At 31.0% G+C, this 16,526-nt stretch overlaps 1 protein-coding gene and 1 long non-coding RNA gene across 5 annotated transcripts in view; one reads left to right on the top strand and one right to left on the bottom strand.

The window, feature by feature from the left end:
* LOC145638276 (uncharacterized) overlaps positions 1-9,045 on the top strand; it is a 22,752-nt gene extending 13,707 nt beyond the window's left edge. Inside the window, exons 6-8 of the long non-coding RNA XR_014114640.1 lie at positions 843-1,180; positions 1,313-1,371; positions 8,833-9,045. This is a non-coding gene — a long non-coding RNA (uncharacterized LOC145638276). The remainder of the gene's footprint in view (positions 1-842; positions 1,181-1,312; positions 1,372-8,832) is intronic.
* Positions 1-16,526, bottom strand: part of LOC145638275 (MADS-box transcription factor 23-like) — a 25,570-nt gene extending 9,044 nt beyond the window's left edge. For 2 of the 4 annotated variants that reach the window (XM_081689241.1, XM_081689242.1), the window contains exons 1-4: positions 16,361-16,526; positions 15,901-16,165; positions 6,762-6,839; positions 584-662 (exon numbers count right to left, since the gene is read on the bottom strand). In XM_081689241.1, coding sequence (XP_081545367.1) covers positions 584-662; positions 6,762-6,839; positions 15,901-16,082 — 339 coding nt within the window. In that variant the 5' untranslated portion in view covers positions 16,083-16,165; positions 16,361-16,526. The remainder of the gene's footprint in view (positions 1-583; positions 663-6,761; positions 6,840-15,900; positions 16,166-16,360) is intronic. The other 2 variants (XM_081689243.1, XM_081689244.1) reach the window with 1 other exon arrangement.

Genomic DNA, 16,526 nt, shown 5'->3' with positions numbered 1-16,526 from the left:
GGTAGCAGGAGAGATTTGACACATTGCAAGACCATTTGGTGGTATCTTAAGCAGAATGTTTAATTTGATTTTTTAATGCTTACTCTTTAAAATTTGTGTTTTCCTGTTGAAAGAAGATAGGCCTAGCTTGTATTTTGCATTTTTAGCATCATGATCAACATCAATCTGCCACCAATGCATATTAAAAGGCCCATCCCCGTCATGATTTCGTTGATATTTGATAACATTAGTATGCTTTGTGGATTCTGTTTGACAAAACCATGTTAGAAGCTTGAGTATAGGTTTTAGTTTTAGCAGACAATAAACTATGTGATTTTACCATTCTGATAACACTTGTGTATACTGTTATTTACTTAGAAATCTACTTTTGGTCTAGCTAATGTTTCTGTTTCTGATAATATTAGTGTGCGTATTAGATTCTGCACCTCAGTAAATATGAAATATTGCGGAAGAAATCTACTATGAATCAAACAAAACCAGTAACTTTCTGCTTCTTTTTGGCGTCACAAAGTTGCCTTCCCTAAAAGGAGATGACATCAATGAGCTTATTGTAGATCTATTATGCTTAGGTTCTGAATCATACCTTGACCTCTGAGTTGGGGTTTGCTAGCTGTTGATGCTCCTCTTTTGTCTTTTTGTATCGTTCAATCACTGATTTCATACTGTAAAAATAGGAAGTAACGTGATTTTAAATATCTGTACGGAAAATCTAACGGTAGACATCGAAACTATGCAGAATGGTGATATAAGAAAATAACTTATGTCAATTCTGGTTAGAAGCTTGTGTTCATAGATGATTGTATCAACTAACTTTATACACTTATTTTTGATTGATGCAACAGAACTACAGAAGCTAAACTACTATAGGCGTATTTCCTACATGATCGAATCATCTAGGAACCTTATCCTTCAAATTGAAGCAAACAAAAATCTTTCTTCACACTGACATTCAACAATCTTTCTAAAGTACAGCAGACTGCGGAGTTTCAACGATCTTTTGGCATGATCCTTGGACCATGGACATAGAAACAACATCTCTTGTTCATAGCCACATCTAAAACTTTAATTGGTAACCTAGAGAAGGGTGAGTCATTAAGTTCCTTTTTCATTGTAAAGCTGACTACAAAGTTTGCTCATCCATTAATGAGGATAGTTGGAATTAAATCAGGGAATTGTAAAGGTAATTAAAAGCTATTAGATGTATATATCTCAAAACCATTTACCAGTGATTATATGTGTATGATGGCAAAGCCCCTTTCCAACTTAAAATTTCAATGCACTAATCAGGTATGGCTGCTAACTAACTTTTCAGGTGTGCTTAGATGCCTTTTTGGACACGCCCAAGTTGTGAAATGGCTCAAGGCCTGTTTGGTAAGGAGTTATAGTTTTGTTAAGAAAGTCAACATGTCAATGTTTATTATGGTGATCGAACTTTGTCTCTGAGCATGTGTTTTTCTTCATATAATTTCATTGTCACTTCCTCAATGATGACGGAATTATATGATGAAACGATGATATTTGGGGATGGACAAGCATAACCATGGCATTGGCATGATGCCGTAATGGCATGAGACTCTCTTAACAAGATTAATTGCCTATAATACAGACTATAATACATAGTTACATGTGATGTTTTGCTAACTATTTAGGAGGAAACCTCAAATGTGGCATTTGAATTTGCTAGGGATTATAAATTGATTGAAGCCTAGTTTATCTAGCAGAGGGTTTCTAAACAGTCGAGTTCAAGTTTAGGGAAAAGCTCTAACTTGTTGGCTAGAGTAGTTAGGAATTATTTATCTTTAGAGAGGTATATATTGTGTGTAAAACTTCTAAAGGATAATTTTGATAAACATAATAACTCTAATGAATTGTAGTCTTTGTGCTTCCAATCTACCATACACAATAAAAGCTGAAGAACAACTAAGAGATTCTTCACTAACAAACTAATTGTCTACTTAGATTGTCATGTCAAGGTTTTAAGCTACTCTATTTTAGGTAGTTTGTACCCAAATGATAGCAATTAGCTAGTGTCTATTAACTTTTTGTCAAGCAAATTAGTTTAGCCAAGCTTTTTCCCATTTTCAAATCCAAGTAACTTGAAACTTCTAAAAATTGCTCACATTTTCCTAGCTACCACCATTGTAGTACCAATTACCAAAGAGGGACAAAAAGGGATTGGCTCATGCAAAATGGTCATAATCCATTATTGAATTAACAAATTTCAAATGTAACTACTCTTTTTGGCCCACTAAGGGCCTGTTCTCATACGTTGAAATTCAGTTCAGTTCAACTCAGCTCCTAATTTCCTTCTCTTATAAAATATTCATTTCAGCTCAGTTTAGTTCAGCTCAGCTGAGTTAGTCAATGAGAACAGGCACTAATATTGCTGCATCCTCGTGTGCTACCACATAAAGACAAAGCTAGAAATAAACTTGTAGTCACTAAGGGGTCTGGAACAATCTAAATAGATTGGAGGGATAGTTAGTGGATCTAAGAGGACCTAAGTCACTATCAAACCAATATTTAGTTAGACTAAGGGCTTGTTCTCATACGATTATTTTCACTTCAATTCAGCTCTAATAAGTTAAGTTAAGTTCAGCTCTAATAAGTTCAGTTTCAGTTCAACTCTAATAAGTTCAACTCTTTCTTTGTATATTCTAGCCTAGTGTGAAGGTTTTCTAGTTTTGTAGGGTCTTTAAAAACAATGTGTATTCATATAATTGTTTTTTTCTCTGAGCAAGCCCTAGATCATCTTCATGATAAACGCTGTTGCAAAGAAGTGACAATTTTGTAGAGTTAAGCATAAGGTTGGTGATTATGTTTTATATTTTTTCACCGTTTGGTGATTATGTTATTTTTTTCACCGTTTGGTGATTAGAGGGGTAATTCTGGCAAAAAAAAATAAAAAGGAAGCAAAAACTTAATCACTTGTCATATATGGGTTAAAAACTTAGTCACTTGTGGTTAACCAATAGGAAAAAAAAAACAGGTATTTAATTTTTTTTTATTCACACGAGGCACGTCAAATTTGTGAAAATGACGCCTCTTATGAACTTTTCCCAAAATTTCCCCCTTTGGTGCACTTCTTCCCCTTCCCCACGTTTCCTTTTTTTTTTTTTTTTTTTTAATTTTCTTTACTAGTTCTTCAAACTTCACTCTTAATGAATAATGGTGATTTGCTCTTTTGGAAAGCTCGATTAAAGGAGTTCGGCACTTTGAAAGGTAAATTTGTACTTGATCTCTTTGGTTAAGTTATTCATAATTGCCTCAATCGTTGTGTCGTCTTTAAAATCGAAAAAAGTAGGGTTTAAATTTTGTCAAAAATTGTGGAATTCTTCCTGAATTTAGGGTCGAATTTGGTGTTTGATGATAAAATTTCGTATTTTTACCTTTAGATTATTGTTGTAAGACTCTTGATTTGCTAATGCATGGTTAAATTAGGTGGGTATCTTGACTTTAGTGTAATTGGAAGGAGTAGTGTGAAACAGAGTAATTGTACTTCAATCACCAAAGGGTAAAATAAAAAAACTTGATCACCAAAGGGTGAAAAAAACAAAAACTTGATCACCATTTGTATACTTAACTCCAATTTTGTACATAAGTAAACAAATGTATTCAATATGTTATATGGTATGTGTATTACAAACATGTTATAAGAGTGTAATTTTGTTGATTTATGTTTAAAATTGTCACTTGATTTGCAATTTGGATTTTCTCTCATCTCTCCACTATATTATGATGTCTAGCAAGGCAAAAGGATGCTTATTAGATTCATATACTCCTTCCATTTCTTTTTTATTGGTTTACAATTCATCTTGATTTTTAGTTTTCAAATATATAGTTTTTATGTATTGTTTATAATACATAATTTGAGATATTTTAATTATATTATTGAATTGAAAATTGTGTGAAAAGCAAATCTGAAAAAACAAAACATGGAGTATAAAGGAATAAAGGATACAGAACCTGGGTTTGAAATATATTTTAAGGAGCTTGTCTCATTTGACAGGATTCACTTGAATGGACAAGTTTATAAGGTAATTTAACAAGGCAATTTAGTTTGAGTATTGTTTTTATTATTTTTCATACAAATTTTTGTTACAACCCTTTATTCCTTAAAATTATTCCTACTTTTCAATTCTAGTTTATAAGGTAAATTAACAAGGCAGTTTTTTTTTTTTTTTAATGTTGGGCTTTTTTTCACTATTCATAGGTTTATTTTAGAGGTGATCAACATTGGCCTGGCCCACTAGCCCGACCCGAAAATAGGGCGGGTTTGGGCAAGCATAAAAATGCATTTTTAGTTAAAAAGCCCGAACCTAGCCCGAAAAACCTATTTTGGCCCGATAAGCCCTCTACTTTTTTACAGGTTTGGGCGTGAGAAATTGTGTTCCGGCCCGGCCCGATTTTTATCACCTCTGGTTTATTTAACTATAATTTCTTACAAATTTAATAAAAATATATTTTTTTAACTTGACTAAAACATTGTCATAAAATATATATTACTCCCTCCGTCTCATAATATAGTTTTTGTTTGTGTTTTTTTACGGTATTTAAGAAATTGGAGGAGAAAGTAGATGAAGTATATTTATAAATAAATGAATAGTACCATCATAAATAGAATTTAGAGAGAGAGAGAAAGTGGACAAAAGTACAAAACATGTGCAAAACTCAAGGGTAAATTAGGAAGTACAATGTATAAAGTTAAAAAAAAAAAGTGAGGGTATAATAGACTTTACTACTCTCCAAAAATATAAATAGGAATAACACTTTGGATCTCCAAAATAGGAAAAGAGGAACTATATTATGGGACAAAGGGAGTATTAAATAAATATTAACAAAAAGTTTTGTAATATTATTTTCGGAAATTTCAACAATTCCCCTGAGTTATTTTTTTATTCACTATATACTCATGAAAATTTTCAAATTCACCATATATACTTAAGTTTTACAAAAATTTCATGACATGCCCTTAATGACTAACGGCAGTTAATTCCGTTTGTCATTAGGGTTAATTATGTCATGTGACGGCATTGTATTGGTTATTTAAAATTATTTTTATTAATAATTTATCAAAAAAACTTTAAATTTTTTTTAAAAAAAATTATAATAAAAAAAAAAACAAAAAAACCACCTCCAACCACTTTTTACCCAGCCCACCCTTCGCCGTCGGTGCCTGGGCTCCTCTCCCCCACCGCGCCAATGTTAGCACCCCCCCCTCGCCCCCCAGCCAGTGAGCTACGCGCAGGTGCCCCTCTTCCCTTTCCCCTGAACCACCATACCCCATCAACCTTGCCTAAAACCTTCCACACGTTTCCATCTTCGCCGAAACCAGCATACACCCCAAAACCCCTTCACCGACAACACAAACCCCTTCATCGGCAGCCCAAACTTGTTCCCCTACATCGCTGCCACCCAAATTAGCCGAAATCCACAACCTCGAAATCGTAAAACCCCAAAATCGCAACCCTTGTATTGATTTTAGGTTTTTCTATTTTAGGGTTCCGACGTGGTGGCTCAAGGGGTGGAGATGGAAGGTTGAAGGTCGACCATTGTTCGCCGGCGCAGGAAGATGGGTTTGGACGACATTGGTGGGAAGGAGAGGAATTTTCGAGGGAGAAAGGGAGTTTTGCGGATCGGTGGAAGGGTGGCTGGGTTGCGTCGGCGGCGCGGGCTGGCTGCGATGGGTCACCAACGCTGTGGTTCAGGCTCGGCCGCCGGTGCAGTGGGGATAGGCTGCTGGCGGAGACTTGGTGGTGGCGGTGGAAGTAGGGTGGTTGTTGGGGCTGGGTTGTGGAGGGGTGGAGGTTTTTTATTTATTTAAATAATAAATAAATATTTAAACTATTATTAATTGAAAAGACAACCAATAAGATGATGCCACGTAGCATACTTAACTCTAATGACAAACAGAGTTAACATCCGTTAGTCATTGGGCATGTGGTGACGTTTTTATTAAATTCAGAGGTATATTGTGAGTTTGAAAATTTTGATGGGTATTTGGTGAATAAAAAAATAGTTCAGAGGCATTTGGTGAAATTTCCGTATTTTTTTTGTTCATATAAATAAGGTAAAACTAATGCATCGCTATGTGTGTAAAGTTTGACTGTGTCAATTATTCTGGACAAAGGAAATATCCCCCTCCCCCTCTTCATTAAATTATTAATGATTCTCTCCTTTTCTCTCGTGTGTGGTAGTGTGGGTAAACTAGTAAAGATAAGAATTTATTAAAGTCAACAAAACTAGGTCTTCCCCTCAGGATGGTAGGGATATATATAGTGTACAAGATTTTCTTATACACCACTAATGAAATGTTGCCAACTTAGCTAAGATCAAAGGGAAAGGAAGAGAAGAATGACCTACTTCAAAATAAAATTCCCTATTAACTAATAGGGAGCTTGGTGTACAAGGTTGTTTTGTACACCAAGTGTTCCCCTCCCCTCCCCCCCCCCCCCCCCCCCCTCTCTTTTTTACCCTCTTTTGAGTCCGTGTTACCTATTTAGTTTTAAACTATCACGATTATAATGTTATATTTCCTTTTCAAAAGTAAAAAAGGATGAACTTTAAAAATTAAGAAACGAAGGGAGTACATTGTTTCAATGGTGTATATCTCTTTTTCCCCATAAGTTTTTTACTCATGCTCCTTTACATTAGAAATTAAATTTTTAAAAATGGGCTTCAATGTAAGGGAATAAAATAGACTATAATTGAATTGCTTGATACATAAAAACATTTTAGTATTACTGATTTCCATACATAACCTGAGTTCTGGGTTCATAACTTCTTTATCCCCTTCCCCCTCCTTTCTCTGGAGAAAGGAAGGTGTTGTTTGATTGACCCTAACAAAACAAAGATTTTTGAATAAAATTATAGTATCAAGAGGCATAAGTAGGCATTATAAGGTCACATACATTCTCAAACCACATGAAATTATAATATTGAAATTGGGGACATGGTGATCAAGCAAATTTTCCCTAACTATATTATTTTCCATTCTAAAATAGGCTACATTTCAGTACTATTATTGAAGTGTGTTTTTTTAAGACAAAATTAGTTGCAATAGCATAACCTAACTCAAATGCACACATTAACTTGTGCACGCAACGACATATTTACATTGTAGTCCTCGATTGACATGAATAATATCTAAGAAAGCAGACCGTATATGTCACGAAATGTAGTTTATCTTATTGTGTGCACTTTTGGTCCTAGTTTGTGATGATGTTTGTACCCACAATATGTTGTACTATTTTGTGCACCTGGACTGTAGTTGGTGCTATTCCAACCAAGTTCATACTTTTTTTGGCAAAGGCATATTGTAATCTAAGTGTGTAACATAGCTAAATAGTGTTGGGAATATTTGATCTTTTTAGTGGGTGCAAATGTGTGTCTATAATTGTACTCTCGAGTTACCCTAGGTTATAAGTCGATCTTGTCTTGTCTTTTTTTTTTTTTTTTCAATTGCATCCTACTATAAATCCTCGTATCAACAGATAAAGTAGTGCCTTTAGGTGTAATTTAAATAAGTGTAACTAAGCCATTCCCCATCAATGCATAGAAGGTTGCTTATTTCATGAATTCAATTTATAAGGTATGGTTTAGAATGGTCTAAACTGATTCTAAACCCATATCAGGTGATTCATTTCTTTGCTTGATTCTAAACTCATACCTTAAACTCCTAGAGAGAGTTGGGTTTGACTCATACCAATATTTCCAAGTATTAAATTCGAGATGACAATATCATTCTATATTTCTAGATATTAAACTAAACAAATGGCATTAAGAATCTAGTTCCAAATCTTTATATACCATCATGTTTTCATTTTTTATTTCAACTTCGTATCACTCTACAAATTAAACGCCTCATAAGTGTTTTGAATAGGGTAAATACGAAATAGCACCAAATTAGTTTCTCAAGAAAAATTCCATACAAATTTATGACAGTTTGTGCTCCTTTCTTTTGTGAAACAAGGTTATTGTTGGTGATTTTACACGCTTAATTAGAAAAATAAGCGGAAAACAATGATTAGATGTCACATATAGCAAGTATTAAGAGTAAAACACTAAATTAACTTTGAAAATATGTATATATGTATACGGATTAGGTAAATATTCTTGTAAATAGGAATAGTTGCATCAGGAGTATGCATATACTTTGATAAAAGGGATAGTTCCATGGAAAGTACTCTCTATGTTTAAAAATGATCTTATTTGGAATCTTTTATGTAAATTAAGGCAAGGGAAGAATCTTGAAATAAAGTACATGTAGATTGTAGACCATTCAAATATAATACTCTGACAATTATTTTTAGAATAAAATACATTGAGATCACTTATTATTTTGAAATAAAGTACATTGGGACCATTTATTATACTCCCTAAGTTCTTGAAAGTTCTACTCACATTGTATTTGCACGTCTCTAATGAACATTTTTGACTATGTATAAGTAAAAATTATAAAAAATTGATATTTGAAAATTTTATCATAATGGGAATCTAATGAGATCAAACTTGTTAATTTATTTTGATTGTGTAAATCATAAAATATGGACAAAGTTATTTTACTTTGACCACATGAATAATAAGTGAGTCGAAGTTTCAAGAACGGAGGTAGTATATGGTTTGCGACCATTAAAACGAGGGTAAAATGAGAAATAATGAGGATAGGTAACTTTAAACGAGAAAGTTTAAAATGACAAATGTAACCCTTTTTCATGAAAGAAGGATGTAGTAGGTCAGGAATCAAAAGTGGCTCTTGAATAAGTGGTAGGACAACTTTAAGCCTTTTCTCGCTTGAACCGCGACTCAACTTCTGTTGGCATTTTCGGACAGGATTGAAGGGGGATTGAATTGCGCTCACTTAGTGATGGTCAACAACTCATATTTCCTCTGTTTCAAATAAAGTACATTACTTTGACTAAAATCATGAGTTTATTTTGGAAAAGTGTTGCACTTTTTATAAAACGGAGGACGTATATACTTATGTTATGTTCTCATCTAAACTTAAAATTAAGTGTTCTATTGTTTGAATCTTGTAAAGTTTAATTTATCATTATTTGAATGTTTCTACTCATTTGTATTCTTAGCATGTTTGTTTGTAGGGATTATTGATGGGATAAGGATTTAAAATCCCTAATGTCCCATTATCCCTTGTTTGTTTGAGGGGATACAAGTTATCCCATATAAAAGGGATGGGGACTAAATAGAGGTTTATCCCTCTATTTCTATAACAAGGGGGGGCAAGTATAAGGGTTGGGGATAAAAATTAAAAGATAAAAGACAATTTTACCCTTAATAAAGGGGAAGGAAAAGGAGAAAGGAGAAAAGTTAATAAGGATAGTTAAGTAAATTTGCTATTTATCCCAATTTAATTCCCAACTCATTCCAAACAATGGATAGCATAGTTTTTATCCTTATCCCACCTAATAATTCCTTACCCTTATCCTACCATCTTATCTTCATTATCCCTATCCCTGTTGCCAAACGCCCCGTCTAATTTTACCTCATGACCTGACTTAACTTGTTCATATGTGTATGCTAATATATAAGAAAAGACATTATCAATTAGGGTATCACTTTTTTTATTAGGATGTTGTTAGATTAAGGCTTTGTTTTCTTTACCTTATTCTTTTTACTTACTTTCTCTGTAATTAATTGAAACATTTTAATTTGACATTTGATATAATTTTATAAACTTTACTTTGACTAACATTTGTGTATTATATATTTAATATTGTTATGTCGTCAAATCTTATTAAACCCATTTTAATGTGTACTTAATTAAAATTCATTTTTTAGTATGTTCTACAACAATACAATTAAAGATAACTTTCAATTGAATTTATGCATAGGCAAACATAAATGACAAACATAAAAAAAAAAAAAAAAAAAAAAAAAAAAAAAAAGTCAACTAATTTGAAATAGAAGAAGTATTATATTTCTAAATTAGACCAAATCAAACGATCGATTGGATTTAATAAGGGGTCGCTCGGATTTATCCTTACATATAATTGTAATCAAAGCAAAATAATGAGCCTAGGAATATCAATGAACCCGATGATTACAATTGCTTAGGATGCCTTTTTTAGGTCAGCAAATCTCAGACCAAATATGATCTTTATTTCGTTTGCTTATTGTCATATATCTTTAGTTTATTTCGTATATGTATAAATATGTAATATATATTTGAAAATACATGTTGAGATGAATCTAACGAAATCCTACTAGATAAATTTTTTCCATTATACATTTTAATGTTCAATTAAGGTCAAAATCTCGTCAAATCGTACAATTAGATCAAAAAAAATTCAGACGATACCAAATCAGAATACCTTAAATAAGGAAAAGAGAACAAATCTAAGTTCAATCTGTAATTTTAAATATCTCATTTTCATAATTTTTATTAATATGAAATTCTAAATATTTAGCCATAGGCAAACACGCTTCAAAATATATGATGTGGTTCGAACTTTTCTACTTTGATTTGATCTAGTCTCATCCTAATAAGCATATGCATTAAAATTCTTAAGTAAGGTGAAGAAAACATAAGTACGGAATGTATGTACATGTGTTGATGCTTAGGACATACCCTCTTAATAAGTTTTTATTTTTTCTCATTTTGCATAAAGTTTAGGTGATAAAAAATAATTTGATTATCAATTGTCATTTTATTGAAAATTTAGATGTTGTAGAAATTAATGTTGCATTTTTTAAAATTAATTGAGAAAAAAAAAATGCAAAGATAAACACGTTAATTGTAGGAAGAAAGAGATATTGTATAAGACACATGTATGAAAGTGCAAGAAGTATATAATCTGAGGACAAATAGAATATTGTAGTTTTCTTAAAGGATAAAATGAAATTTAATATTGTTCTATATAATAATTATTGTAGCCTATTGTTTTCCAAGATCTATATATGTCATGTTAATTGGTTTCGTTCATTAAAGGGTTTTATCTTTTATTAGCGATTATATTTTATTCACTGTGCACTAGGTGCTCACATCAGTAACTAAACAAACATAACTTTCATTGACAAGTAAAGAAAATAACACAACTTCGACAACCCTATTATGGATGACACTCAACCATGCCTAGTGCCATAAAAAGATTGAGAACTAGGTTGGATTGAATAAATTTTGGCTAGATCCCCTCAACTTTACCCTTAAGGGTGCTTTAATCATCAAGTTAAGGATGCAAAGATACTTAACAACTTAATCCAACTAGGATTTAATATTCCTCCTCGAGATTCTGTTTATTCCATTATAGGAGATTCATAACAAAAAAGATGCAATGAATCAATATTGATTACGAAAAGTACTAGTAGAAAGAAAGTATCACAAATAATCACAATGCATCCTTGAGTAAGAAGGCGCGTTTTAAGAATTTGAACTCAAAATTTGTTAAATATAGGAATTTTTTCTTAATATAACATCTATTCAAATACAAAAGATAGGGAGCTAAAGCTTGTCATGTGTGCTCAATTGAACCCAGCGCATCACAAGTTGATCCGCCTCCTCTAAGTGGAGTAGCTAGGAGTAATCATGCTCTTCTCCATGTGTGTAGGTTAATTCGTCATATGTACAAGTGAAGTTGGCAATAAGTTCATTATTGCTCTATTTAAAATAAAAAATAATAATTAAAAAAATAAAAAAACTATTTATGTAGGCTTTAAGTTTAGAATATATAAAATTAAGACTTATTACAATTAAGATAGAAGATTATCAATCAAAATCTTAAGTTTTTCATCAAACAAAATAGCACAATTATCATGTATATACATAAGTGGAGTCAAATTCTTACATAATCGAGGAGTACGTTCATCAATGAAAATAAATACTCCATCTATATTCTCCTAAAACATTTCTTCAATTTTAATTTTAAGGTTTGAATGTTTGATTTTCAAAAGAAAGACCATTAACTCATCATATTCATAGGTACTTCATGTCTCACATTGCATGTGGGCGTGCTAACTAGAGGCTTGAGACACATTCACACATACTATGAGGTGCAATTTTTATGTCTATGCATTATATATTTTAGAATTTTTATCATTTGTTTCACATTAATTGGTAGCTGTCAAAGTTAAGTACAACAAATAGTATGCCATGGAGGACAATAAGAAAATATTAGATGTAATTTTCTGATTTTTTCAAAATTATATTTACATTCAAATGTGAGAAAATATTTTGTTATATATTCTCTCACATTCATAATATAATAAAGATGTATATTATACGTAATGTGTATATTTTTTTTCTTTTTTTTTTACGAGAGAAAAGTTTTTTTTTTAATGATAGATTGTGTTAAACAAGAAATATCTCAGTATGTTTTCCTAAAAAAAAGTCTCACTTATGAAACAAATTCAATGCATGTTGAACACTTGTCACACATATATAAAATTTGCCTCCAAGTTAAGAAAGAAAGGGAATTTTCCTTGCAAGTTATGAAATTACACATTCTTCCACCATTTTCACCTTCTATTGTTGATCATGGTTATTATAATTACTTTCAGTAGAAAATATTATGTGTTGCTTTTGATCATATATAAATTAACCAAAAATCATATGTATTTAGTTAAGATGTATAACTGTTGAAAATTTATCACATAAGTAGTATTGACCAAAATCGACAACATTTTACCCTTAATTATAGGCATAACTTGTATGTAATTACTAATCATTATGATAACAAAAGAAATAAATTACTTAGAATGTATTGTTAAAAACATAATTAAACAAAATGTATCACAACATCAATCAAATAAAGTTTTTATAGTAGAAATTTAAATTATAGTACTACTATACGAAATATACATTATAAAATACGAGTACTAATTAATACGAAATATAATTAGTATAAATTATTTTTCCATAATTTAATTTAAAGACACTAATGGAATAAGTAGTGGACTCTGTCAAACTGACTTGCTTGTCTAAGGTAATATCAGAACACATCTGCTGACTGTTGTGCTGTATGATTTTGATTGCTAAATTGAGTATATTTTATGATTAAGTATTTTTTTTGTTATTTTTTTTTTACAAGATTGACTGACATAATTCAGTGGATCAGCATTACACCCCATGCTAAATTTTGAATCTCTGCATTGGCCAACTATATATCCATGAATTTCATGTGGCTTACGTACGATAATTGTACGAATTAATGTGTACTTAATTCTATAATTTAGATTATTGTTTTAAAATCTTATCATTTACGTCACTCCATTTATCACCAACATTATATCATGTACAACAAAAACACCTGCTCGTCTGTAAGTGTGTAGTATGTTCTCTCATTATCAAGATTTTATTATTATTCAGATTTATAATTGATTAAAGAATTAGCAAATTATTTATCTAAATATGTTGAATAATATTGTTTTAGTTAAGGATTGTTAAATAGCCTTAGTAAATTTTGATTTAGAATCATAACTAAACTATCAAGGTTACAAAAATAAAAATCTTATAAATATCGGACTTTTAACATCTCAAACTCTCAATAGAATGATACTCCTAAATCCTAAAGACATGTACCATCTATGCATACAAAACACCATAAGATCAAGTTATTTTCGTTATAGCTATATTACAATATTCTTTTCCACTTATAATTCATTTGATCTCTCCTTAGTACCCTACTATGTATTTGTGATGACACAGTTTTACTATGTCCGTGTTTAGAAGATAAACTTTTAAGGCGAGTGATTGTGAAAAAAATGAAGTTATTATCATATCGTTGGTCAGAAAATTAATTTTAGTCGAAATGTTCATGGGATAGATCGAAGAAACAGACATATAGATACACAAAGACTTAGCTAGCTGCCAAGTAGCAGCTAGTGCAACTATATGATTATGGAGTCCTCCTTGCAAACTAAGCTTCAATATCAGTGTTTAATATAAATATTATTTTGATAGTGTTATCAAACTCAATGCATATATGCCTTCAACATTCATCTAATATAGATGTTAAAACTCCTTTAATTATTATTAGATTTTGAACAAATAAAATCAAATTGATTTAATTCAATGTTTACCATGTAAATTAATATTCTTCTTAAGAATTGAATTCCTCAACAACACCCATTTGCATGTAAACATTTTAATGAAATTTACATAATTTTATTTATTTATTTTTAAAAAAAGACTCAAAATTTCAATTGATTATGTTCATATGAATTATATCACATGCCTTGTCTAATAATGTTCAAGGTATAATCTATAAATCAAAATATTTTTTGTTGTATTTTTAATGTGTATTTTGGATGCATGATTTATTTTATCAATTATCTTCATTTATAATTATTGACCTTTAAGAAGGAAAAGTACCAATCAATATGAATATCAGACCATATGCATGGCATTAATCTAAAGTCTGCATTCACAATCTACACTTATACAATAATTTATATTCATGTATATGCATAAATTTTACAAGTAAGAATAATAAATTTTGAATTGAAGTTGATTGTGTTAACTTGGTGAGTTAAGTGTTGAGAAATATTGTTGTATATGAGAAACCAAAGGTTTTTACAGCCTGTGTTTCAAAGATTGAAGAAGATTAACCAAAGATGATGTCTTCAATTCTTTCTTACAAGTTCTCTCAATTACCCAATCAACTAGAGGCAAAACCCGAAAATTTTTCCAAACGGATTGAAGATCAAACATAAATTTTTATTGTGATACTTACAAAAATGAACATTGCTTTTTTTATCACATGCTCGTTAAGCTAAAGTTTATGGTCATCCTTTTTGTTGCAACCTAATTGAACTCCGCCCTTTGTATCATCCTTAGCTAAAAACAAGATTCAACTTATTAGAGATATAAAGAAAATATTCTCATGATATCTAACTCAACTAGCTTCGCTTATCAAATACTTCGTATATTGTTTGGGGAATGGTAATACAATACAAAAACGATTTTTCTACTTAATTGTTCTTCATGACTTGCTCCCTATGAATATTGTGAAAAAAATAATTTGTCCTCAGACTTTTATATGCAATTAAGTTGTTCGTTATAGCTCACATAATTAATTAATGAGTACTAAGACATCGAAGTACTTGGTATGTACTTTGGATATTATTATAATGCATGCAATGTATGAGCCTAATCAAGATGTTTAATCCCAAGCTTATATCGCGTTAAAAATTAGTCAAAAAGAGGTTAGTACTTCTAAAGTTCTAATTATACTAGTTACTATTTAATTTTGAGATAATTTTGCTTTGATTTGATATATTTTTAACATTTGATATACATTTTTCTCTTTACTTTGTTTCACGTATTCAATATTTAAACCTCCCTATTTATAAGTATTAATTGGTGTTGATTAAAATTAACTTATGATCATTTTCTTCGTTTTTAATCTATTTTACCATCTACTTTACCAAAATATTTACGGGACACCTTATTTGTATGTTTTAATTTTTAGATCTCACAATCACGAAATATTTAGATATAGATAGGATCGGACTAGGATTTGATCGAATTCGATTAAAGTTTAGAAGGATGGTAGCTAAAGAGGCATTTCTCAAACCCTAGTAGCTCAAAATGAGGTGAGAATGTAGTGATTTTATGGTAAATCAAAATTTAGGCAAAAAGCAATGGATAATGTAATATTTTTTTATTTTTAATTTCAAGACTTTTTTGATGATTTTTTTTTTTTTCTAGTGATTACTAATGCAATTATTTTCTAATGTTAGGATAATGTAAATGATTAATTAGGTGACCAAAAACGGGACCCAAAAATTCATGTAGGCATATTTATTCACTAATTTCTTGCAAAAACAAAAATCCACTAATTGTTCTTATTAAATGAAAGTTGCATTTTTAAAGCATTTAAAGTAAAAATAATATCTATGAAATGCAGAAAAATTAAATTAAAAAAATAGAGAAAGAAGATGAACCTGGAGTTAGAGAAATCAGAGAGTTTTCCAGTGCTAGAGAAGATCATAACTCCGACTTCGGCGTCACAAAGAATAGCCAACTCCTTAGCTTTCTTCAACAATCCATTCCTTCGCTTCGAAAACGTAACTTGTCTGCTCGTTACATTATCGATCCTTCGAATCACGATCTTTCCTCTTCCCATCTTTTTCAATCTTTAATGAATCTCTAAATTCTGATGGTGATCGAAGGTAAATACTTAGCTTCCGAAGCTCAAGAACAATTGACCTAAATAAGTCGGCGAAAAATCAAATTCAAAATCAAAATCAAAATTATAAAAAAACAGCCAGCTCGTTTGGAGCTAGCCGGTGAAGAAAAAGGTGGATCAAGTAAGAGCGAGACAATTAAAAATAATAAAACCCGAAGACGAAGACGAAGACGAAGAGATTTAAGGAAGAGGAGGAGAGAGAGGGAGGCGCTTACTGAGAATAGAAAGGGGAAGAGGAGAAGATGGGTAAGGTAGCAAATTGGGGTTTAATTTGGAGTCGTAGCACATGCCCATTTGTGGAAAGTTTTTTATTTTTTTATTTTAAAATAAAAATAGAAGTAGAGAGAGAAAGAGGTGATAATGATACGAATCGTATTTTAA

This window comes from Chenopodium album, chromosome 7, assembly GCF_948465745.1.
Source record: "Chenopodium album chromosome 7, dcCheAlbu1.1, whole genome shotgun sequence".
NCBI classification, from domain to species: domain Eukaryota; kingdom Viridiplantae; phylum Streptophyta; class Magnoliopsida; order Caryophyllales; family Amaranthaceae; genus Chenopodium; species Chenopodium album.
Note: the sequence above shows the minus strand (reverse complement) of the source record. Positions and strands in the feature narration are given on the sequence as shown.